This window comes from Carassius gibelio, chromosome B5, assembly GCF_023724105.1.
Source record: "Carassius gibelio isolate Cgi1373 ecotype wild population from Czech Republic chromosome B5, carGib1.2-hapl.c, whole genome shotgun sequence".
Taxonomy (NCBI): Eukaryota; Metazoa; Chordata; class Actinopteri; order Cypriniformes; family Cyprinidae; genus Carassius; species Carassius gibelio.
In genome coordinates this window covers 3,384,347-3,409,920 of record NC_068400.1, presented here as the reverse complement: position 1 = coordinate 3,409,920, position 25,574 = coordinate 3,384,347, and the positions used below count along the sequence as shown (strand labels likewise).

The 25,574-nt window shown below is 38.0% G+C and overlaps 1 protein-coding gene across 1 annotated transcript; it reads right to left on the bottom strand.

Moving 5' to 3' along the window:
• Nucleotides 1–15,892: 15,892 nt before the first annotated feature.
• LOC127958162 (uncharacterized) lies at nucleotides 15,893–18,576 on the bottom strand. The gene is made up of 4 exons (XM_052556961.1): nucleotides 18,127–18,576; nucleotides 17,716–17,871; nucleotides 17,532–17,624; nucleotides 15,893–16,996 (listed from the first exon to the last, which is right to left on the bottom strand). Exons 1-4 carry the CDS (start codon nucleotides 18,277–18,279, stop codon nucleotides 16,685–16,687), a joined length of 714 nt encoding a protein of 237 aa, XP_052412921.1. The 5' UTR covers nucleotides 18,280–18,576; the 3' UTR covers nucleotides 15,893–16,684.
• Between the last annotated feature and the right edge of the window lie 6,998 nt (nucleotides 18,577–25,574).

Below are 25,574 nucleotides of genomic sequence, written 5' to 3'. Positions count from 1 at the left end.
CAAGCATGTGGTTCCTGCCTCGCAGGGTCTAATTTTGGACATGATTCCTATAACCAGGTTATGATATATTTTACAAATAAATGATTGTCAGGACAATATCAAGCAAGAAAATTAAATTACACACATACCAGACATGACTATGTATCCTTCAGCTATTCCATAGTTATTAAAAAAACATACACAATAAGTGATTATAACATGATAGTCAAATGTGTGGGTTACACATAAATGAATATGGAGTGATGCGATGGACTGATTCATTTATGAGTCTTTTTGAGTTCATTCTGTTCCATATATATGTACAAAGCAGTCCATTCTCATGACAAAAGACTTTTCTGTGAAGACGGAGGTTTAAAGCCCTTCCAAGCCCTTCCTCCCCTTAGGAATTTCAGTCTGGTTCTGCTAGGTGGGGGGGAAGTCAATAGAAGTTGTGCAGTACTCTCATGGGTTTTCATGTGATGTCCAGCGTTGCATTTCAATTACGAACAACAAATTTGACAATCTCTTCTTCGAACTGAAATTGTAAATAATTGCTCTAGTGGTGTTCATGTTGAAAGCTGTTGTGTGAACAAGTTGGTGGGTCATCTTGCTTGGTTCTTGTGGCACTAGAACTGATTTATGACTTCCTGAGGAATTCGGCTCTCGTGTTTCAGTGCACACAGCTTTGATAGACTCTTTCATTTGTCTGGTTCGACTCATTTCTGTTACAATAGAGTGATGTTTAACGTGCTGTGAAAGTGAAACGATAGTAGACTGGGGCCGTTGGCGATGCTTGCAGCAAATGGGTTAACAGCTGTTATGTGCTATTCGCTTCTTAGTGGTTTCTAAAGATATTTACTTGCCAGTTTTTCCCTATTACGGTCCTTAAAAGGTGAGTTTTTTTTTTTTTTTTTCATGGAACTTATGTCTGTATCATTTCGGTGAGGTTTAAACGTGTGCGGTAAGGCGAATGTAATAATAATAATAATAATGCATTTTATTTGTAATGCGCTTTTCTTAAACCCAAAGCGCTACAGTAATAAAGTAATAACAAAATAGAACGAAACACCAAAAGCAATACAACAATTAATTAAAGAAAGACAGTCTTGAATAAATGTGACCTAATCAACTTTTTAAAATCACCCAACGTTGGTGCATATCTGACGTGCAGAGGAAGTACATTCCATAGCTTAGGGGCTTTATATGAAAAGGCTCTTTCCCCCATGGTCTTTAGCTTACATGATGGCTGGTGAAGTGAAAGAGAGTTAGTAGAGCGAAGAGAGCGTGATGTTATATAAGGACTGATGAGTTCACAAAGATACTCAGGTGCAGTCCCATGAAGTGCCTTGTATGTTAAGATAAGAATTTTAAAATCAATTCTCGCATTTACGGGAAGCTAGTGTAATTGTGAAAGAACCGGTGTAATGTGTTCACGAGGAGAAGTACAAGTGAGCACACGTGCGGCAGAATTTGTATATACTGAAGCTTGCTCAACGATTTTGCTGGAAGGCCTGAGAACAAGGCATTACAATAATCTAACCTAATGCCTTGGCTTCGTGGTTAAAAGTGGCATCATCATCCGACGGAACGTTGTATCTGTAGTCCAAATCTATGCGCGATCCACACTCCAGATCAGCGGGTGGCGGTAATGCACCTTTACGCTGGTTTGCCAAAACCGCCATAAAACACTAGTAGAAGAAGACGGAACTACGTCATGACGTCGTTTAACAAACTTTAGCCGCGAAACTGCTTTTAGATGCAACACTTGGATGCCAACTGCTATAAAAATCCAATGAAGAAAAAGAAGAGCCTGTTTTTAGCGTCTTTGCCTGGAAATGTATTGGTTAACATCGCGCGGTCTGCGCCGCTAGAGGAAGCGGCCTCAAACTGCCACTCGGCCGGAACGCTGTGGTGAAAGGCTGAGCCGTGGTGAGAACTGTTCAGCCCAGGCTGGTTGGATTCTTTCTGCTGCAATCCAGCGCTCGATGAGAGCTCGGTCTCGGGCGGCACGATAGTGTATCGAGCGAGGCGAGCTCGGAGCTTGCACGGTCTATTGGCCACGATGTGTGGCTTGGCGAGGAGAGCAGCTGTCGCGATGACGCTTAATGCTGCTCAGCGGCCGTGTTTGGCTGGGTAGAAATGATCTGGGGTCCGGCAAAAGCAGCAGGTCTTATAAATCCCCTCTGTAGCACTCTTCGTTGGTACAAAAATTGGGTCTGTGATAAGGTGACTGACGAAGCGAACCAGCATGCTGATAAACCGTCAATGGATAGAGGTAGGTCAGCGATATTTATACTATGGGATTGATTACTTGATTATGCTCCACCTGTGTTGATTAGGCTAAGTATCTGACGCGCTCCTCCCTAATCTTATTAATAATTACATTTAAAAATCGATTAAAACTATAAACATGACACATGAGAAAAAAAAATTGCATCTACACAATATGAAATTTACCTCCATCATTTAAAAAACAATCAACTGAGCAGTAGCCCTCGAAGTCTTTGGAAGAATAAAACCCACGCAGGACTCCCCTCCTGCCATTCCCAACATAGCCAGGTGGATAGTCCTTGAATTTTTCACAGCACCGTAGGCACTTGGTCAGTGAATATGGCACCCAGAACTGCTCTCTGTATCGTGCAGAAAATGCATTCCAGTTCACGACACCTAATTTACATAAAGGAACAAACAATATTAAAACAACATTAAATCGTGTTGAAGAAAGGCAAAAGAGGCTCACGAGGAAAATGCTTTAAATGTATTTTAAATATATTACAGGATGGTGTTAGGAAAAGTGTTTTATTTGCTTTGTCTGTAAATTACCCAAGAGATTTAATTTATAATCAACATAGCCATCAACTATACTGTGTGCAAAATCATTAGGAAAGTTGATTTTCTAGTCTTTTTTTTAAATGAAAACTCTCAACAGGATCTGTCTGAGAATCTCCTGAGGCATCTGTCCAAAATAACCAACAGTCAATCTAAAATTTGACTGCAGATAAGACTGATATAAAAAAACTGATAGATTGACAGGATTTTATACTGTGCTTACCTTGGTCAAATAATCAACAGGTGGGGGGGGGCTTCCATTGGCTCTAAATTGGAGAGTAATAAGAGTAGCATCAATGTCAAAAACTCTGTTAATTGTGCTGAACAAGAATTAAAGTAGAATCCATACCTGCTCTTTCCAGTCTCATCTTTTTTCTGAGTTGTTTTCGTTCCGCATCTGACCTTCAAATTTTTTAAATATAAAGAGATTATGGAGGGAGTTTGATCTTAATGACATCTCCAGAAGAGGATTTGAAATTCACAGGTTTAGACTGATATATGAAATTAAATGATTTGCACTTTATAGTTGAAACGTACGGTAGCACATTACTGCCACAAACATTTACTTTGTCCACTCGATAATGTTGTATAAATGACATATTTTCTCGTAATAACAAGTTGTTGTTAAAATGATAATTATCTTATTAAAACAACATATCATAAAAACAACATGGATCATAAAACAACATAACACGTGGCAGCAATATGTGCCATCATAAAAACACTTTTTTGTACCATTTAAACTGTTAAATGTATTCTTACAGATAAGTCTGCAACATTTCACATACAACTTGATCGGACTTACTTCATACACCACCACCTTCTAATTGTTGGCATGTCATACTGTAAAATAGAGCACTGATGAGCGAATGGTAACTAAGGATCTCTAAATAAATGACTTTGGAATTTAAGACTTCGTTGAAATCAAAGTGCCCCTTCAATACCACATAGAGTGCATACTACAATACGAATTAAAGTTAATTTTAGCAGACAATGTACAATCATATACCAGAAATGTTCAAAAAATCAAATGCAATTTCTGATGTAGGATGTAGGACATTTATCTTACTTTCTGGTCTGACTTAGGTTACAACACTCCATTGCTTACCATTAACACAAACACTCCGCAGTTATTTGAATTGTGTTGTCTGGGAATGCCCTGAAAATTACAAGAAAAAAATATTATTATTATTAATATTATTAATAAGAAATATATATATATATATATATATATATATATATATATATATATATATATATATATATATGAATTTGTATCTCTCTCTCTCATATATATATATATATATATATATATAGATAGATAGATAGATAGATAGATAGATAGATAGATAGATAGATAGATAGATAGAGAGAGAGAGAGAGATACAAATTCAAACATCAAAAGCTGTCAAGCCTTAGTATAATTGGTCCTTACTGTAATGTCATCACAGCTATACTCCCTCCATGGCCCTGGAATGACTGATTTTGCTAGTTGCTTGTTAAGAGTAATATCATGTAAGTGTAAGTAATTTAAAAGTGTAAGTAAGCAGAAGTATAAAATTACTTTAAAAAACACACGGAAAGACAGCTCAATCTGAAGTAAAAAAAAATAAATAAAAAATAAACAAATGGGGATATATGGTTTAAAACTGAACCACATAACCCCGAACTCATGAACTTTGAACATTTCACACGTAAGACCTGTAACTGTTCATGAAACGGCTATCACTGAAGCCACGTCCGGAAAGGGAAACAAGCCAATAGATCTCTCTATTTTTTGGCTTCATGATCTAAAACAATGTAACTTTGACATCAACTGTCAAGTGCTAGCATGTTCCTTTACAATTGTAAGGTATGAAATACCCAAGCAGAACATTTAAACATTTTGATTATTTGATCATTTTTGAATGAATTATTTTGAGACCTACACAGATATTCCAATGATTTTCTGACCAGGAGGGAAGTAGAATTATGTCATGACTTACTAGATTTTTCTAAGAATAAAAGTAAATATGAAATCAATTTAGACATTTATAAATAGATAAGTTATTTAGAATATAACTATTTCTAAAATGGCTTCATACTGCCTCAGTCACAAAACAATGATACTCACAGGAACATTGCACATTGGGTCTGCACACAAGGGTGGCAACCAAGTCACTGTCACATATGAATTAAAGACATGGACCATTATGCCCTGTTAAGTAAAAGTGCAACAATTAAAAAATATTTTGTTCCACACATTGTGGATACAGAATATTTGATCAAGGGAATTCTTTGCAGGGTCAGGTCAGCAACATCCTTCACAACAGAAAGACAGGCATTCAAAATCTGTTAACATTCAAAGAAACGCATTTACAATCTGTGAAAATTTAAGGACAAAAAAGGGCACATGGTACTATACTGTACTCTATGGGTTAAAGGGTAAAACTATATTTTTGCTGCATCTCACTTTTGCTTCAACGTCACGTTGGAGCCCTAAAGTAAGGAAATCCATCCTGGTGAGGACTGTGGTTCCAACAGATGCCAAAAATTCTTTGGCTGGTCCCGTCTCCATTAAAGCTGCAGTAGGGAACTTTTGATGCTCTAGCGGTTAATAAACATAACTGCTTGCGTCTTGCGGAAGAACATTGTAGTCGGAGCTACTTCTCTCTGTTAATGTCTATGAAGAATCACAAAGGTACTGGGTTACTCCGCCGCGGTACCCCCGATGCAATATAAAATAGTCTGAATATAAATACTTATTATAGATGTACCCTAGTGATTCAGGACAAGCTAAAAACACGGTTTGGAAAATGGATTCATGGTGTACTCGCTTATTATGTACATTTTTCTACATTTTGAGCACAAACAAAGTTACGGACCGCAGCTCTGATTGGTTGTTTCTTACCGGGAGCGGATGACTTTCTGCAAATGGTAATAGGACCACTGGGAGGAGCCAGAGGAGCTTGATTTTTTCTCAGATTATCTGTCTCATATTCTACTGTCAGGACATAATGACAGGTTTAACAAAAATTTAAAAAATATATTTTTACAAAAGTTCCCTAGTGCAGCTTTAAGGCATGGTTTAGCTATGAAAATAAAAGTGAAGTACTACAATGTGTCTTTTTTGTTAATCTTAATAAAAAAAAAGTAACCATAGTAATAACAAACAAACAAAAAAAAACTTTACCTGATTCAGCCGGACTGTACTAGGGAACACTTTCCAGCATGCCTTGTTCGGTTGCACATCCCTTAGAGCAGTAATACCCACCATGGAAAACTCAGAAGGAACTGAGGAGTACATAAAAGTGTAAATAGATTTATAAAAAAAACAACAACATCCAGTTTAACGTCACATTACATATTTTTAAAAATGAACATGCGTACATTGGTTACGTTTCCGCTTTTTGTCTCCTGAGGGTCTGTCATCGTGTCATTATTGTGACTCTCACAATAACCAAAAACATAGTAATAGGAATAATCTTACCTACAACAATCTGACCGTAACCATTTAAAGTCAACTGATCATTTGGTGATACAATTTTTCTTAGATTTTCTTTCACGCTTTCATTTTTTTATTTGTTGTAGAGGTGGATTATGTTTCACATTAAAAATGCGTGTGCTGAAGGTGTCAGCATGTTCATAAAATAGTTATTTTTCCGCATCCCAGCAAACAGCTGTTCTGCAGTTTGTGTGTTCAACCAACCACTTAGTTCTGGGACTAAGTCGACTCTTCTGAGGCCATCTTTCGGGTCTTTTGTATTAAACTCATGAAAGCGGTCATACAGAGCATAATGCTCAGATGAACCGCTTAGAGGATGGCAAGTGGTATCCTTTTCCGGCTGTTTAACTTTTAACCAAGGCAAATTCATGGTCAACTTGCTTTCTTTAGCCAGCTGAATATTTTCAGGTGTTGGCTCCACAAGTCTGCCTTCATGAGCTAAAGGGTAAAGTTTCTGGTTCACGAAGATTGGCATGTGTTGCTAGTCCTCTAGTAAATTCATACAGGGACACATCTGGGAAGTGTTTCCAAGAAAAGAGCAAATCAGCGAAGTCTCTTGGAAACTCTGCTCTAATATTACATTTAATTGAGTACACTACTCCACAGGGACAAGTAATTACTGCCCATCCACCTAACAGAAAAGGAAGATAAAATTAGTAGATTGTACAATTAAGTGTTAGCTAGTGTAGTAAAATTTCTTTAACTTTTTCTTTAAATAACTTTTAACTTTTTAATAACTGTAGTTGCTTTCAAGTGTAACAAATAAAACAATATAAAATAATTCTTACATTATAATCATCAAAGTAAATGTCAAGGAGAGTAGAAAGAAATCTTACCAGAAGCACCCCAGAACTTCTGGAACACTTTGTCATACGAGGAGCGGTTTTGCATCTCCTGTCTTAACCGTAAAAAAAGGTCCATCTTAGATCCTTTCGACTCCAAACCACACTCTTTGCAGAGTTTCCTTATGGCTTCAGCCTAAACCATCATTATGACATAAATAAAAAGCATTGACTAATTTATTATAATAATTATTATCTAAGAGCTCACCTTCATCTTGAAGAGCTCGTCTCCAAGTCGTTCTTCAGTAATATCAAGATCCACCATATCACATGGCTTGTTTTTTTTTATTTTTGCAAATTCTGTGTTTAACACCATTTCGGATTTACTTGTGTTGACACCAATCCAAGGAGCCCAAAAATCATAACTCGGGGGAACTACGAGGGGGTTATTCTTGCCACCTTACATTAACAAGCACATTGTAAAGCACATAAGTTAACAATAACAATACAATTTCTATTAATAGCAAAAACAATTAAACCAGCATAGTAACAATATAATAATAATAACAACAATAACAACAACTAAAATACTTCTAAGAAATCCCCGACCAACCATCTCTTGTGCCACTTGCTCCCAAAAGGACACAATGTTGGCGTTTCCCTCAAAGTCTTCAGGGGGAGTTTTTATTTCACTGACTAAAACAAATGGAATTCATATAAAAAAAAAAAAAAATCTTTTCAATTTTAGGTAGTGTTTAGTGTGGTTACTTACAAGGCACAGTAAAAACTAATTTTTTGTGGAGGTCCATGATTACCACTTTAGGATAATAACCACAATTTATGCAGGAGTACATGTAATCATGATTTGTCAGTGCTTCAAAATCAATGTATGCATGAAGCACCGTGTCATGGCTGGGAAATGTTGTATTTTCAGTGGTTTCAAGCAGGCTGAGGACTCTCCTAACTGCGGTGTGATTCTACAAGAACAATTCAAACAACATTATAGAGGCAAATTTGAATCTTAAAGTTTAAGGAATTCAAATGCAATTTCAACTTTCAAATTTTAATAATTTAAGCAGCAATATCAGGTACTATAATGGGTAACATACCTGAATAACATTGCGAAGAATCATGCATAAATGCAGACAGATCAGCAGGTGGTCATTAAAGTTATGACTTCCGTCTCTGTACTGTTGATAGCGGAATGTCATTCTGCAGTTGCTGCAGATTTTGTAGTAGGTGGAAATTCTAACTTTTCAAACTGCAGTCATTCAACATTTCTGAATATTCTTGCATTAATATATATATATATATATATATATATATATATATATATATATATTAGGGCTGTCAAAAATTAACGACGTTAATTATGTCCAAATTTTTTAACGCATTTCTCGCATGCCCAGTGTGACAAATTATTCAGGTCAAGAAAGTCTCGTCGGTCTCTGAATTCTCAAGATAGTAAAAAACAGCGGCGAGCGCCGCGACGAAAACACAGAAGAAGCTTAAGGTTTTACCCCAGTTACTCTCAAATACATTCATGCCAAGCTTGAGAAACAGAGATGACTTTGGTAGTTGATACGCTGGAGCTTGCAGAACGCATGTGCAATGCAGCGAAATTACAGCTGTTTGGAAAAGCATATGCATTTTTACTTGGTCTTACTGGCACTTGAAGCCTTCAGAACGTGAAAATATCGATCCTAAAGTATTGTGGCAGAGCAAATGAACTTCTCCCAAAAACAAGAGTGCCCAGAGTGCTGCTTATGTGATGGTGGCGCATGTTTGTGTTTCTGAGTTCATTCTTTCGAGTTTCTCTATGCATAATTTCATAGATATGTGGCTATATTTAACCACTGGTTCACCTAAAACTCTTACACTATCTGTAGTTAAATGGCATGGTTTGATATAGTGCTCAGGTAAATTTGATCTAAGTAAATGTTAAACTTTTGAAATTCAGAAAAAAATAACCACATATTGATGAATCAATACATGAAAATTATGTATCTGTGTCCTGTTATTTATCTTTTGGTATGCATTTCAGAAAAAAAAAATGGTTAGGATTCAGGTGTAATTGCAAATGGTGATTAATCCTGATTAATCCACTGAAAATTCTGATTAATTTGATTAAAAATCTTAATAATTTGATAGCCCTAATATATATATATATATATATATATATATAATTTACCTTCAATAACTCCTGTAAAGGTCAGAATCTTTGCCCTTGATGTGATGAGGATCAGCTCACTTAGCATATGATTTTGCATTGTGAGCAGAAAGTCTCCTCTGGAATTAGGATGCACGGGAATTCACACTTAGCCCGAAGGCCATTGACCAATTCCTTTGGCAGGTCTGCAGGAAGTCTTTTCTCTTTCAATAAATATAGCACCTTTTTCTTTAAGCCTGCCTCATTTGGTGGGTACTGTTGATCTTGTAAATCTTCTGTTTGGTGTGGAGAACTCTGGATGGGATCATTCATTTCTGTGGTCCGTACTTTTCTCAAAAGCGACTTTTGGGTTTGAAACAAATGCCATTTACCAATTGATTTATGCACGCATGATTGTTTTGTCTTGTTGCATGGACAACTCCATGTGATTTTTTTGGAGTCATACACAAAAATTACTCTCCCAAGGCGGCTATAATATGAACTTTGGGTTCATTCACTGAAATATATTTCTTGGATGAGGGTCCAGAAATTGTTACCTCCACTGAGAGTGGCACACCTAGAATAGCAGCTGTCTGCTGTCTTTCAATGCACTTCTTTTTTCTGTCTTCCCTGAACCACTTTTGTTGCACCATCTCTGTCAGCATTTCTTCATGTAGAGTAATAGTGTTATTAGTGCTTCGAGGACAGAAATCCAAGGATTTCAAATGGTCGCATTCAAATGCCTTCAAACCACTTTGTGTTTGTGTTACACTGGTCTACCTCACACATGATTCTGTGGTTTGCCCCCCATGTTCTCTTCTGTACATGTATTGGCAGTGATGGCTCAAAGAAAGATTTCTGAACAGCAAAAATACCATTCTCACTGTCAATGCATTGACAGAGAAAGTGACGTTCAGATGTAATCATTTGTTTCACATCTGTATGTTTTCTTTTAATGTGGAGCCGTAGTTTTTCTTATTAACTTCAATTTCACAGTGAATACATTTCACCCTGATTTGCTTTGAACCAGTCTGGACATGGTGCATGCATTACTCTGGGATATTGGTTTGTTTGAACTCACAGGGAGTGTCAGCCACATAACAAAAGTTAACAGCTTAAGTCATTTGTGGATTATTGCGTATTTATAGTGCAAAATAACTATAAGATTTATATTAATGTTAATATGCATTAACATTCACAATGAACAATAGCTACATTTGCTTACGAAGTTATTCATCTTTGTCAAAAAATACAAGTCTTAGTTCATGTTACCTCACTAAATAACACAGTTGCAACACTTTTAGCAATGTGTTATTAAATATTGGAATAATTAAGATGAATGAATGTTCAGAAGAATTTTTCATTGGCAGTTTATGTTAACTAATGAATTAACTAATGTTAACTTAATGAAGCCCTAATACAAAGTGTGAATGAACAATAAAGAATTAAATACCTTTAAACAATATCTAGGGAATGTAGTAGTCCAGATTACAAAAAAAACAATTGCCTATTAAGTCTAAATATTTAAGTATTTGGTGCTGTTGCTGAACACCATAGCAAATCCACAAATCTGAATAGCGGTTTAAAATTATATATATATATACAGTACTGTTCTATTAGTATTTTCACCAACAAAAATGTTTATAAGCCAGTTATTTCAATATTTTGCTTTGTTGTTAATTGTATTAATCAGGGTGAGATTTTTTGGTTGCACAAGGAGTCTGACAGCAGCCAGTGTCCCACACAGAGATCTGATTTCACCATCATCCAATCTGTCTGGAATTACTTGAAGAAACAGGAAAAAACGAACGAAACTGAGATAGACTAAATTCTGAAGAATTGTGACAACTGATTTCACCATCATCCAGTCTGTCTGGAATTACTTGAAGAAACAGGAAAAAACGAACAAAACTGAGACAGACTAAATTCTAAAAACTATGCACAAGGTTTCTTGAAGTGTCTTGGAGAAGGTGCCACAGTTCTTCTGGTCTGAGTCTGTCTCAGTTTGTTCTGTTTCTTCATGACAGACTGGATCATGATTAGAGCAGATCTCTGTGTGGAGCACTAGCTGTTGTCAGACTCCTTGTGCAAACAAAAATCTCACTGGATTATTACATTTAATGGCAAAAGAAATGCTTGGAAATGTTAACTGATATTTCCTACTGTCACACTACAGCAAACGATATAGAAATAATGGTCTTAAAAGCATTTTATGTTGGTGAAAATACTAACACTTTTGCACATAAATTTATACATACATTTAAATATATATATATATATATATATATATATATATATATATATATATATATATATATATATACTCATTTTTAATTTAATACTTTTTATTTTTAAGAGATTTTATGGAACTAAATTATATTAGTCAGAATCAGGATTATCAGAATACTCTTATTCACTACAGGGCACTGGTGGGCTCAGAATCTCCCCTCTGTGTGTCTCAATCCTGTAATGAATCACAGCACACAGTTTTCTGCTGCTTTATCAGTTTTGGCCAACAAATGTTCATCACTGTTTGCAAACTTAACAGGAATTTGAGACACATTTGTAATTATTCTGTCAGTGCTGCACTGTCTTTTGCATTTTTATAAATGGCATTCCTAGAATAAAGCAAATAATATAAATACATAAACAAATAAACAAATACAATAACAAAACTCAGGATGATGGAGCTATAACCTGGTTAGGAGTAAAGTTGGTTGTGACCGGATAAACCATACTGTATTAGTATCCTTAATTTACCTACAGGAGACCAAAGCTGAATTCTGATGGTGTATCTGGACTCACATACATGTCATAGGATGATGTACTATGTAAGCTGATTTCAAATAGGTGTTTTCAATCACAGCTCAAAAATTTCGTTATTTATTTCTATAATTAATTTATGTATATATATATATATATATATATATATATATATATATATATATATATATATATATATATATATATATGGCCTTCTAACATTTAAAACATTATGTGAACTACTGTGTTAATAGTCTAATTTGCAATGTTTTGTAAAAAAAAACGGTCCTGGCACAAGTGTGGTTGCCAGTGCTGAGATGTTTGTTTATGATCTCTATATCTAAATAATAATACCATAAATAATGATACTTGATTTATTTGAGTATCATAATGTAATAAAAGGCTGTCAATGTTACCAGTGCACGTGCTAGATGCTAACAGTATTACAATTGTTTCAGATCATTTATTGACATTCCATGAAACTCATCTAAATGTTTTCTCTCATACAAACTATTCTTCAAGCGAACTTCAAGGGAAAAGCTTTTTGTGTGATGACGTGTTCATACTAGGAGTGTCCCCGACGAAGGATTTTCATAGATAGGGTAAATAATGTTTTATGTTTTGATGAACAGATAGCTAACGCTTAACGCTGGCGAAACCATAACAATTAACTATTTTATTTTAAAAAATTTGAGTCTTAGTAAAGTTTTAAATCCCTGCCGCCAAGATGCTCCTCTTTCAGTCTCAGATTATGGAAAGTGAAACATAAATCCATAGGGGTGGTTGGATTTATTCACGCACTTTAAAATATTAATTTGAAGCTTCTTTCTTTCAGATTCTTACAACTTTATCATAATAGTATATTAACTTATTGGGAGAAAAACGGTATTTCCCCCATATAGTCAAAATGGTATAATCAATAACACCCTGCGAATATTCGACTGTTAGATTGGTAGTCGAACCAGGCTCCTCGAATCAAAGCTTCAGTTCGTCGACTATTCGGGGTCATACAGTATCATGTTCCATGAATATATTAGGACAATTGTATTTTGTTTCATGTAATTCATTCTGTGCATGACTTAAAGTGATCTGTAAAGTCAAAACAGACAACATCAAAACAGTTTTGGATCAAACCAGACGATACTGCTACCTGCAGCAATGCCCAATAATTTCTCATTTTCCCACTCCCCCCATTTGACTTGAAGAGTTGGAGTTACTGGTCTGCTTATCTCTAACGATTGGAAATGTAATCCTTTACCATCTTTGAATGAGACCTGAAGGAGCTGTTGATACCCAGTTACTATTACCTACCCTCTTAAAATCCAATTTGTAGTTATATATTGGCCCATAGGACCACTAGGTAACTTTTTCGACGAAAACCTGAACCTTAACCTTTCCTGAGGATGGTACTCTTCTACCCTAGGAAAAAGAAGTTTATTCAAGTGTGCTATTAGTATACTTCTTTTAAACAAAAAATAGGAAATTATGCTTTTAGTTGACTTTTTATGTACTTCTCAGAAATATTCTTAAAATGACATTTACGTATGCTTATACTTAAAAAAAGTCTCAATATATTTGAACTATACTTGTGCTCCTAGAATCCGTGTTTTCATTATTATACGGTAGAGGGTGCTAGTACACATCTTATGCACAGAATTTCCCCCCCCCCCCCAAAAAAAAAAAAAACACAAGTGAAGAAGAAAAAACAAACAACAGACACTAACACATGTAACACGATTATTTGACATGAAACAGCATCAAAACTGTAATGTTATGGAATAAATTGTCAACCGATGAAGAGGTAATAATTACAGTCAAGCTTTGGGGTGTTGAATGACTCCATTTACATTTGATTATCATTCTGAATCCAATTCATAGTCTTTTTTCAGCTTTTTGTTCAAAATGTTATTTCTTTCTTTATTTTTTTAACATACCTACATTAAAGTGTTTATAAAAAAGAATTTATGAAGCTAGAATAAAATATTTTTGTTAAGAAGCAGATACCCTGTTATTTCTTTTGATGTTTTCTATGTTCAGATATTCATTTAACAAAATATATACAAATTGAAACCTAAATTGGGACAGTAGTAGTATACTTAAAGTATGATGTAAAGTTCACTTAACGAAAACTTATGAGTATACTTGCAGTATAAAACTAATAAACTAGTCGTTTACTGAGACTATACTTCAAAGTGTACAAAGTATTTAATTAATAAACTGTCAGTTTACCTAGAAGTTCACTTTTAGTATAATTGCAGTACAAACTACAAACAAATGACCTGCCCGACTCAATCTGAGCAGCTGAGTTCTTAGCCATATCTTCAAGAATCGACTGAAAACACATAAAAACAGATCTCTTCCATCTTTATTTGATCCTCTACCTCTAGAACTTTCTATTCTAATTATTTTCATTAAAAAAAAAAACTAACACTAGCTTTTCTAATATGTTTGTACTCATTTGTTTTGTTTTTATTAGTTATACAATTAACAAAAGCAAAAAAGACCTCTAAAACATGCTTTATTCTTTTTCTATTCTATCTGTTTTTTTATTTTTATTTTTTATTATAGTATTTAAAAAGCCCTTGCTATTTGCACTGTTATAGACTTGTATGCCATTGCTCATTCCTCTTTTGTAAGCCGCTTTGGATACAAGTGTCTGCTAAATGACTCAAGTAAAAAATGTAAATGTAAAAGATGCTGTCTTACATCATGAATTGTCTTTTAGTGATCTAGATTTTCATTTGTTTGAAATAAGCTGCAAAGTGGATGAGACTGGGAAGTTGATTGTCATTAACCAGGTTGCATAAGACTGATTTTTACCTGAACTTCATTTCCAAAGTAAATCACAGAAGCTGGAAGAGAGAATAAATAAGGTCTGCATGAAAGACAGAAAATAAGATTGAATAAGATCAAACACATTTAAATGGGAAAGGGAAAAGGGGAAAATCGCTTTCACATGCAGACTAAAAACCAAACCAAGGGAAACAGTGTAAAATTAACCCAGAGACTTCTTAGCACAATAGTGAACATTTTTTTAATTTATTAATTAGAGGTGGGCATAGATTAATTTTTTTATTCTAGTTTAATCTCACTGTGATCTTGAAATTAATCTAGATTAATCTAGATTAAAATGGCTCATTCGAATTCAGAATATGTGTGTTACCCAAATAAAATTGACAAACAGTAAGTCTTTGAGAAGGGGTTTATCAAGCTAGGTGGTGCATTAGAAATGTACATCTCCTGTTTCCAAAATGCATCACAAACTGCTTGAAAAAGCTGTAAACTAATTCCACATTGCACTAGCGGCGACCCGGTGAAGGTTGTACCAGTGGGCCCTGTTTGAAATTGTCTAATTTGTATGTTTGTTTATTTTTATTTATTTGTGCTATTTACACAATGTTTAAGGTTTTCTCAAGTTTGTAGGCGTCAAGGTACAGAAACCAAATAATTAAATGTAAAAAAGCACTGGATAGTCTTCAATGTAAAAATGAAATATACAATCAAGCCTACATTTATTCAGACACCTTCAACATTTCTCACATTATTACAATTTTGCTATATATACACTGAAAAAAGTGTTTCATTGGATCAAAGTAAAAAAAATTGCGTCAACTTGTTACATCTAATTACTTTACTTTTTATCAACTTAAAATTTTTACTTTGAAAATAATTAACTATCTATTGCTTAGCCAAAGCAAAAAGTATCTCAAAATCAAATAATATTTTTAAGTTCAATGAAATCTCAAATTATACTTTGTCTTAATGTTTTTTCTTTGTATTAACTTAATTATTTTACTTTCTATCTAACCAAATATCCAAACAAATACAATTTAAAATATTGATATAATATGAAAAAAAAAATACTTTCAGAATGTGTAATTTTATCAACTAAGATGAATGACTTCAAGCATCAAACATTTGACAATTTATTTTGTCATAATACAACATTTTTTTTTTTACAATGTGTACAGTATCCTGATACAAATACACACTGTCTAACAATATAAACACATCATAAACTTGACAATTTTTGTCATAAAACATTTCTACAATGTGTATAGAATTTTTATAAAAACACATTGTGCATTGACACACTGGATACAATGTAAATTCACCATAAGAATCAGTTATGGTTTCGAAGAGAAACATACAATCTTTCCATGAACGATCTGATCAGATCTGACTACACAATCAAACATTTAAAATTCTGTAATCATTTCCATGAACTGTCAATCAGAACTGACTACACAAATCAAACCTTTAGAAGTTAAAACAAGTTTGGCCCAAAAACTGCTTTAAATTGGGCAGTGTAAAACAAAACACTTTTAATAAAACACCTACCAAATTAGCCAATGGTAGAAATAAAAAAATAAATTGAAATTTAAAAATAAATTTTCACCTTCATGGAATAGTTTACCCAAAAATGAAACTTCTCTCATAATTGTCGAAATGTCTCTGAACCAAATGTAAAGTTAAATACTTGAATAGCTTAAGGATGATTAAACAACGTAAGAATTTTTATTTTTGGGTAAGCTATTTAATTGACCCTAGATAAAACACAATTTAACCAAGATAAAACAAATCCGGTTTAGTAAACAGTAGTACAGTTAACTTTGTATAAAAGGATTTATACGGTCCAACATCTTCAAAGAAATGTAGCATCAGCAGAACACTGTAGCTGAGTCAAAGGAAACAAATTCATTCCTGCAGCTTTGAAGAGAGGTTCTGCACCCTTTGGCTCATCTGCTTACTCTCTATGTCCATGATTATTTTTTGAAAGGCCTCAAAGGTGTATTTGAGTCCTTCAGGATATTTTAAGTTCAGTGCATAAATGAGTCCAAACATCATAGCACAGGCACATGCAACAGAGGGCAACTCATTGAGTACTTCCACACCGTCAATGACAATGGAAATGTCCAGTGCACGACTAAGAGCATCAGTTTCACGGATCACAAAAAACGCCATGGTGGTCTTTTCAAATTCTCTCTCTGCTTCCTCCCTCTGGTCAGCCTAAAAACATAGGAGAGAGTAAATTGAGGGACTGTGAAAAAAAAAAAAAAAATATCCCTTCATCTGAAAATTACAAAATTTATTTAGCTTTCCTACTATGGAGATCAATGTAGAGCCCAAACATCTGTTGCTAACTTTCATTAAAATGTCTTCATTTGTGTCCAGCATAAAAATAAAATGTAAACGGCTTATTGCAAAAGTAGAGTAAGTGATTACTATTTTTGGGTGAAGACGTACTTTTACACTTTCTTTAGCTTTGAAAATGCTTTTAAACACTTTGTACAAGCAAACGCCCGTACAATGTGTTGACCATTGTAGATAATCAGACATATTCGTGGAAGAAAGTCACACAGGCTGATGTGTAAATGATAACACAATTACTACTATAAAGTGATATGTCACTACCAAATCAAAATTTAGTTAGGATGCTTTGAGGGCGAGTAAAACATAGGGAAATGTTGATTTGGTAGTGAAATATAACTTTAAGGCAAACATGGTTGTAGAAGATTTCAGTAGTTTACATTGTCTACATTACCTGGTATTCTTTGATCAGACAGCTTGTATCTTCACCAAGGTATGTGATCAGGCACTTCAGCAGGCACTCTCTTCTGATGTCTATGTCCAAACTCTACAAAATGTTCAAGATGTATTGTTTTTATTAGACCAATACACTACTAAATTGATCGCCACAAGCAAATTTGTTTGCATGTAACCAATACCTGATCCATAACTTTAATAGTGTCCTTGGTTTTTTCACGGAGGGCTCCACCTTTGCTCCTAATAACCTGGAGAAGCTGAGAGCTCTGTCTGTCCAAAGAGGCCATAAATCTTGATTGTAAAGGTAAGGTTGTGATGCGAAAATATTCTGCATTAATCTGTAAGAAAGAGAAACAGAAAATATACTTCTTGGAGAGAGAGAAAAAAAAAAAACGATTTTACTTTGAGAACTAGTTGTAAAAGACATATGCACACAATGCATTAAACAACAAAACATATAATTAGGGCATCCAAGACATTTTCAAAAACACTACATACTAAACTCCAATGGTAAAACCTATGGTAATTCCAATTTAAGTCATTTTAAAGTTTTAGTACATTTTAAAAAATGTTAATAAAATAAATGCTTTTACCTCCTCTTGTTGAAACAGAGCTGGCCATCTTTCTTGCAGATCTTGAACACTAGGTTGGTTTTCCACAATCTCTTGTCTCTCCAATAGGTAGGGATGGGATATGATTGGCCTCACCACGTTTAGGTCGTTTAACATTTTTTGCTGGAAAAGCATGGTCTGAGGCTTTGGTTTTCAGAGAATTTATCAAATACTCAGGGCATCCGAGACCTTTCAACTGTCACTAAAGACACAAGGAACAGTTTCATTATTTTTCAGGTGCTGCCCAATATGATGGAAATAGTCTTTAAATGATGATGTGTGTTTGTATTCACAAAGCAAGCATTTATAAGTTGTCAATTCATCTTTTTGAGAGGGATGCTGAGGATGCCTCCTTGACACATGGCTCTTCAGAGAACTCCAAGTTTTAAATGAACAAGGACAGTCTGAATAAACGCAAGGATAAGGATGACGATGTCCAACATTCCTATGATCAAGCTTAAAATGTTTGAGAAGCTCAGAACGCTTGGCTTTGGAGACACCACAATCTTTGCATTTCCACATTGAGCCAATGAGAATGGTGAGGTAGAGCATAGGAGAGAAGAAAGATAAATAACAAAACTTATCCTCCAAAGCAAAAATTAAATGGTGCAAATTACTTTTTCATGTGACTGGATTATTCAAAACCTGTCCTAATTGTTGTTCAGCAGCAGGCCTACCCCGTCCTACAAAAGACAAAGTGAATTAACCACCTGGCTCACATAAACAGATCACTTCTTTGCGAGTATGCTGGTCGACACAATGATTTAAAATAAGTGTTTAGGCATGTCACTAAAGACATGTGTTTGGGCCTTCATGTAAAGCTAATGTTAATCATAAATGAGAGACCATACAAGTAAGCGGAGCAAATAACTTGCGAACACGAGTTTCATAAATCAATAAAAATCTTCATAATATATACCTTCATAAAAACGTTAAGTCTATACAAGTGTCTGAAGCGTGCATGTACTTTATACATGTAACTAGCTGTACAGTATTGCACTCCAGCATACCCGAAACAGTCTTTATACTATGTTTCAATATCAATCCATCTCACCTCAAGCAGTTTTCTTGTATTATTTTATTTCCACTCGGTTTAACATTGTAATGAGGGAAACGTGTAACCATTCTAAACGAGTTAGAGCAGTCAAACTATTATGTTAATACTAACAGTATGTAAAACACCAGTACAACATAACATTTTATGAAATCATACAAGTATAATGTTAATAATATGGCCCAGACGTACGGGGGGAGGGGAGGTCAGAGAACTCATATGCAAGAGAAATATCATCTACTATCCACCGGCTGAGCAGGAAGACCTCTCTTAGGGGGACCATAACAAACAAACAACTGGTCCGCCCTTCTCCACAGGGCAGCTCTGTGGATGTATGTGTCCAATGCTCGCACTGGACACATACAATTAAGCTTCTTCTGGTCTGGCTCTGCAGGAACTCCAGCACTGCAGGAACTCCAGCACTGTACCAATCGGGCAGTTAACTGGGTCGAGCTGGCGGTCTCCACACCAAGAAGTCTGCTCCCATATTCATATGCCCAGGAATGTGAACCGCTCTGAGCGAGAGAAATTTGTACTGGGCCCACACAAGGATCTGGTACGCTAGTTTGTTTAGACGGCGTGAGCGCAGACCTCCTTGGTGGTTGATGTAAGAGACCACCGCTGTGTTGTCGGTGCGCACCAACACATGGTGACCTCTCAGGTCTGGGAGGAAATATTTCAATGCTCGATAGACCGCTAGCATCTCTAGGCAATTGATGTGCCATGTCAGATGGCGACCACTCCACAGACCGCGGGCAGGGTGGCCACTCATGACCGCACCCCAGCCGATGAGGGACGCGTCCGTCGCTAGCATCACGCGGCGACAAGGAGCTCCCAACACCGGGCCCTGAGACAAGAACCAAGGCTTCCTCCACATATCCAAGGCACGTAGGCAGCGCCGCGTGACCTTGATCATGCGAAGTGGGTTTCCCCTCGGGGAGAACTGCTTGGTCTTGAGCCACCACTGTAGGGGTCTCATGTACAGCAGGCCAAGAGGTATCACGTTGGACGCAGCTGCCATCAGACCCAGCAGTTTTTGAAACCGCTTGACAGTGAGTGACTGGCCTTCTCTCACTCTCGCGACTGCGGCGAGGATCGACTCGATCCGAGCAGGTGACATGCGTGCCTGCATCGTGGTCGAATCCCACACCACGCCCAGATAAGTGGTTCTCTTAGACTTAGAGGCCCCCGACCCAGAGCGTCGTCTGGACCCACAGCTCCGCTTAGCTGGAGGAGCACGTGAGGCGACACTCTGTTTTTGTGCCTCCCTGTATGAGAAGCTGGTACTCGGCGAAGGCTGCCCCCGCCCGGCAGCCTCCGGATTTAGAGAGCGACGTGGGAGGAACCGCTGGAACGCCGCCGCCTGCTTGCGAGCCTCCTGGTACCTGTCGACGACAGAATTAACAGCGTCGCCGAACAGGCCCGAGGACACAAGCGGGGCGTCCATGAGACAAACCCTGTCCTTTTCTTTCATGTCAGACAGGGTGAGCCACAAATGTCTCTCTGCTGCTACCATTGCTGCCATGGACCGCCCAATAGCACGAGCGGTCTCTTTGGTAGCGCGTAGAGACAAATCAGCGGTCCTCCTGAGCTCCGTAATATCCTCAGATCTCACGTGCTCTTGCTCATCTAAATCTCTCAGCAGATCGGCTTGGTACGCCTGTAACACCGCCATGGTGTGCAGACACGCACCAGCCTGACCCGCTGCCGAGTACCCCTTGCCCACCAGCGCTGATGTTGTGCGCAGCGGCTTGGAGGGCAGCGCCGGAGCCTTTAATGACGATGCCGCGCCGGGAGACAGATAGCTCGCAAGCGTCTGTTCAACCCGGGGCATCGCCTTATAACCGCGCTCATTCGTCCCCGCTACGCTGCCGTAGTGATCAGAAGCGGGGATGAAGACGCGGGCCGAGAAGGGTTTTTCCCACGATTTACACACCTCGGCGTGCAAATCGGGAAAAAAAAGGCAGGCTTCGGCGCGGAGGTGGCGGCTTAGTTCGCAGAAAACGCTCATCAAGTTTACTTTTCTGCGGTTCAGCCTTTTTCTCGGCTGGCCATTCGATGTTTAACTTGGCCACAGCACGAGTAACCACCTCCAAAAGCTTCTAATACTGGGGCGATTTAGGGGGTGAATCCTCAGCGACATTCACCACATCAACCTCCTCGGAGGAAGATAGATGAAGCGCAGAGCCCGCTCCCCGGGGAGAAGTAGCGCCGGAGCGCGCCCGATCCCTGAGAGCGGGCGCTGGATCTGGCAGGTGAGGAAGAAGATAGGGACTCGCCCGTCTCCATTCCCTCTGCCAAATCCAACTGCGAACCCCACGAGCGAGATCGCCGCTCCGCCTCGGCAGAAGCGGGACCAGCGCCGCGGGGAACGCTAGCGAAGGCTCCCTCGGTGAAGAGAGCCCTCCGGGAACGGAGAACATGCAGGGCAAGCCGCTCGCACTGCGGGCAGTCGCCTCTCTCGAGAGCCGACTCTGCATGCTCCGCTCCCAGGCAAACAACGCACAAACTGTGTGTATCCCCGCCTGAGATATAGCGAGGACAGGGAGGAACACACAGTCTGAAACGCTGCTTGCCTTCGCCCATTTTGTGTTTGGTCTTGGAGGGTGCTTTTGGCATACTTGGGATGACAAACAACACTAAATAAGACTCACAAACGTAAAGTTTCTTGAACAATACAGACACACAGAGAGCGCTTGCTGAAGACAGAAAGGCTGGTGCCGGCTGTGTTTCTCCGGCTTTTATGCTTCCTGGTCTCTGACGTCACCCGCCTATGACGTCTCGCCCATCCATTGGACTGATTACACACATGATTCAGAGACGCCATGCTGGGGGCGTTCCCCAATCGTTCTCGACGCAGCTCGAGTTCCTGAAGAGGAACTTAGATTTACTTTAAATTTAAGTAAATAATTTACTTAAGCTCAAGAACAAGACAGAAAATTAAATAATTTAAGTCGGATTAAGTATAAAATGTGCTTTAGAGTAATGACAGGGCTGTTGCACTTTTTTCAGTGTATCAAAAAATATATCTGGTGTCTGAATAGTTTTTGGTTTGACTGTTAAAACTACAAAGTAGTCAAGAGCAGTGAATAATTTTCATTTTCATTTTCTTGGATTAACATTACAGCAGCCAGTAGCTAAATTAGGCGCTGTCACTTTAAGAGACGATGAACGCATCCAATATAATACACATCACATTTTCCTCAACTGTTTACTTTCACTTAAGAAATAACTGACAGTTTTTTCGAGAATAATTTCTAAGGTGGATATTTTGACATATTTCGTATGTATTTGTCGGCACTAGAGCAAAAATAAGCAAATTCGATGTTCAAGTGTTTTGATCAAAACACATGAAAACACTTATTTTTAGCGTCTCGAGACGCCTTTCTCTGCGTGAGCCCTGAACACCAGAACACCGCGAGTACTGAATCGGGCTCTTTCACATTTTGTTGTTTGTTTCAAACTGCGATTTGTATTTGTTTGTTCCGGTGCAGGAGGGACTTTGAGGAGAAATTTGCAGAAGAGAGCTCGGTTCAGTGTCGCTGTCCGTTAGGCTGGCCTCAACCAGTCGGTTATATGAAATATCAAGGTGAAAGTCATCATAGCTCGCTTAGACCCAGCTCCCAACCCAACTTTGAGAATAGATTAACTGCGATATTTTTTTTATCGCCCGATAAGAGTCTCGCGTTAACGCAGCACGTTAACGGCGATAACTATGGAGTGAGATTCATGCCAAAACCTCACACACACACACACAAAATGTGTTTTACTCACACCCAACGATTCACAAACAAACTCAGTGTGGTTTGCAAATACAAAACATCACTCACAAACTAATGCATTATGTTCTGCAAATAAAAAACGTAGCTATCAATCAAATACAGTACGTTTTACATATACAAAGAAACGTATGTCTTCAAGGACAAAAATATCTTCCAAGTACAAACTAAAATCTTTCAAGTACAAAACAAAATCCTTCAAATACAAAACAAAATCCTTCCAGTACAAAACAAAATCCTTCAAGTACAAAACAAAATCCTTCAAGTACAAAACAAAATTCTACAAGTACGAAAAACTGTCACGTGACTTTTGGCACAAATTTTCCGCCTTGCTGATCCACACGCAAATGCCTTCAGATCCACACACGTTAGTAAACTGTCATGTAATTCGCACTCCACAAAAGCAGGTGGCGCTGTTAGCGACTTGCTTGGCGCCGCCACCGACATGCAAACAGGAGAGAAGAAGAAACGCTAGTGTGAGGGACGTTTTGAACATGATGAGCGGCTAACAGTTGAGTTTCCAGTCATTGCTGGTGAAAAATCAGCCTGAAGGGGTTGTTATTCGCTATAACAACCGCCTCGCTATACATGATCCCACTTATTACATCGCTACCTACAAAATAAATAAATAATTTAACAAAATTTATTGATTTTAAAAACGATTGTATTGCTTCCGCTAAAGAAAATAGTTCGTTACGCGTCCATACCAACGGTCTGTTTTTCATGGCAAGGGTGTGTTTAGACCTCCAAATCAACCCTGGTCTTCTCCTGCTAGTGTCTAATAGAATATAAAGGCTTTATTCCATGTCAAATCAGTCAGAATCCAGGAAAGTGGTTGCAGCAACATCTCAGATGAAGAGTTTTTCTATATTATTAGATTAGATTAGATTAGATTCAACTTTATTGTCACTGCACATGTAGGTACAAGGCAACGAAATGCAGTTAGCATCTAACCAGAAGTGCAATAAGCAGTAAGTACAGAATAAAGGTCTATAATATGTACAATAACTATACAGGTAAGTATTATGGACATAATTTACAGATATTAAATACTATAAGCAAGATATACAGATAGGTGTACTATGAACATACTATACAGATGGGCTATGTAAAAGTGTATGTACACTATAGGCAGAACTATGAACATAATTTACAGTATTGCAATGGACAGTAAAGTGCATAGAAAAAATATTACAATGTGCAAATGGATTGTACAGTGTTCCTGGATGAACAGACAGTAGTGCAAGTAATAACAAGTTACTGTTTTTTGCTTGTTGTGAATAAATAAATAAATCAGTCACAGTGTTGAAGAGGGGGAGGAGTCTATGTGTGTGGTGTGGGGGGTATTGAGGGGTGTCAGAGGGCAGAGTTCAGCAAGGAGACAGCTTTAGGGAAAAAGCTGTTCCTGAATCTTGTGGTCCTTGTTCGGAGGCTCCTGAAACGCCTCCCGGAGGGGAGGAGGTTAAACAGTCTGTGGTCAGGGTGAGAGGAGTCCTTCAGAATGCTGCGAGCTCGACGTAGACAGCGTTTCCTCTGGATGTCCTCAAGAGCAGGAAGTGGTGTCCCTGTGATGCGCTGGGAAGTTTTCACCACCCTCTGCAGTGCCTTGCGGTCAGCCACTGAGCAGCTCCCATACCAAACTGTGATGCAACTGGTCAGGATGCTCTCGATCGCACACCGGTAAAAGTTCACCAGGATGGATGAAGACAGCTGGTTCTTCTTCAGTGTCCTGAGGAAGAAAAGGCGCTGGTGAGCCTTCTTGACCAGGTTGGAGGTGTTTGTGGCCCAGGACAGTTCCTCCGAGATGGTGGTTCCCAGGAACTTGAAGCTGGAGACACGTTCAACAGCCAGCCCGTTAATGTGGATGGGGTCATGCGTGCTTCCATTCTTCTTCCTGAAGTCCACAATGAGCTCCTTTGTCTTATTGGTGTTAAGGAGCAGGTTATTGTCAGCGCACCATGTGGCCAGGTGCTGTACCTCCTCCCTGTAGGCAGTCTCATCGTTGTCACTGATGAGGCCAATCACCGTGGTGTCATCTGCAAACTTAATGATGGAGTTGGATCCATGCACAGGCTTGCAGTCGTGGGTGTAAAGGGAGTAGAGGAATGGGCTCAGCACACAGCCCTGTGGTACGCCAGTGTTAAGTGTGATGGTGGTGGAGTGGGTGTGACCTGACCGAACATGCTGAGGCCTGTTGGTCAGAAAGTCCATAATCCAGTTGCAGAGGGAGGTGTTGATGTCCAGGTCTTCAAGTTTTGTGGTCAACTTGGAGGGAATGACGGTGTTAAATGCTGAACTGAAGTCAACAAACAACATCCTAACATACGTGTTGTTATTGTCCAGGTGTGTGAGTGCAGAGTGCAGCACTGTACATACTGCATCCTCTGTGCTCCTATTTCTGCGGTAGGCAAATTGGTGTGGGTCCAGTGTGGGTGGGAGGCAGTCTTTGAGGTGTGCTAGGACCAGTCGCTCGAAGCACTTCATAATGATGGGTGTGAGTGCTACGGGGCGATAGTCATTCAGGCACGTTGGGGAGGAGTGTTTCGGTACTGACACAATGGATGTGGACTTAAAACATGTTGGCACAGTTGCTTGGG

Coding starts and splice junctions, on each gene's coding strand:
- LOC127958162 (XM_052556961.1), bottom strand. CDS start 18,279: ATGCTTTTCCAGCAAAAAATGTTAAACGACCTAAACGTGGTGAGGCCA. Junction 17,872..18,126: donor CTCTGTTTCAACAAGAGGAG/GTAAAAGCATTT, acceptor TCTTTCTTACAG/ATTAATGCAGAATATTTTCG. Junction 17,625..17,715: donor CTATTAAAGTTATGGATCAG/GTATTGGTTACA, acceptor AACATTTTGTAG/AGTTTGGACATAGACATCAG.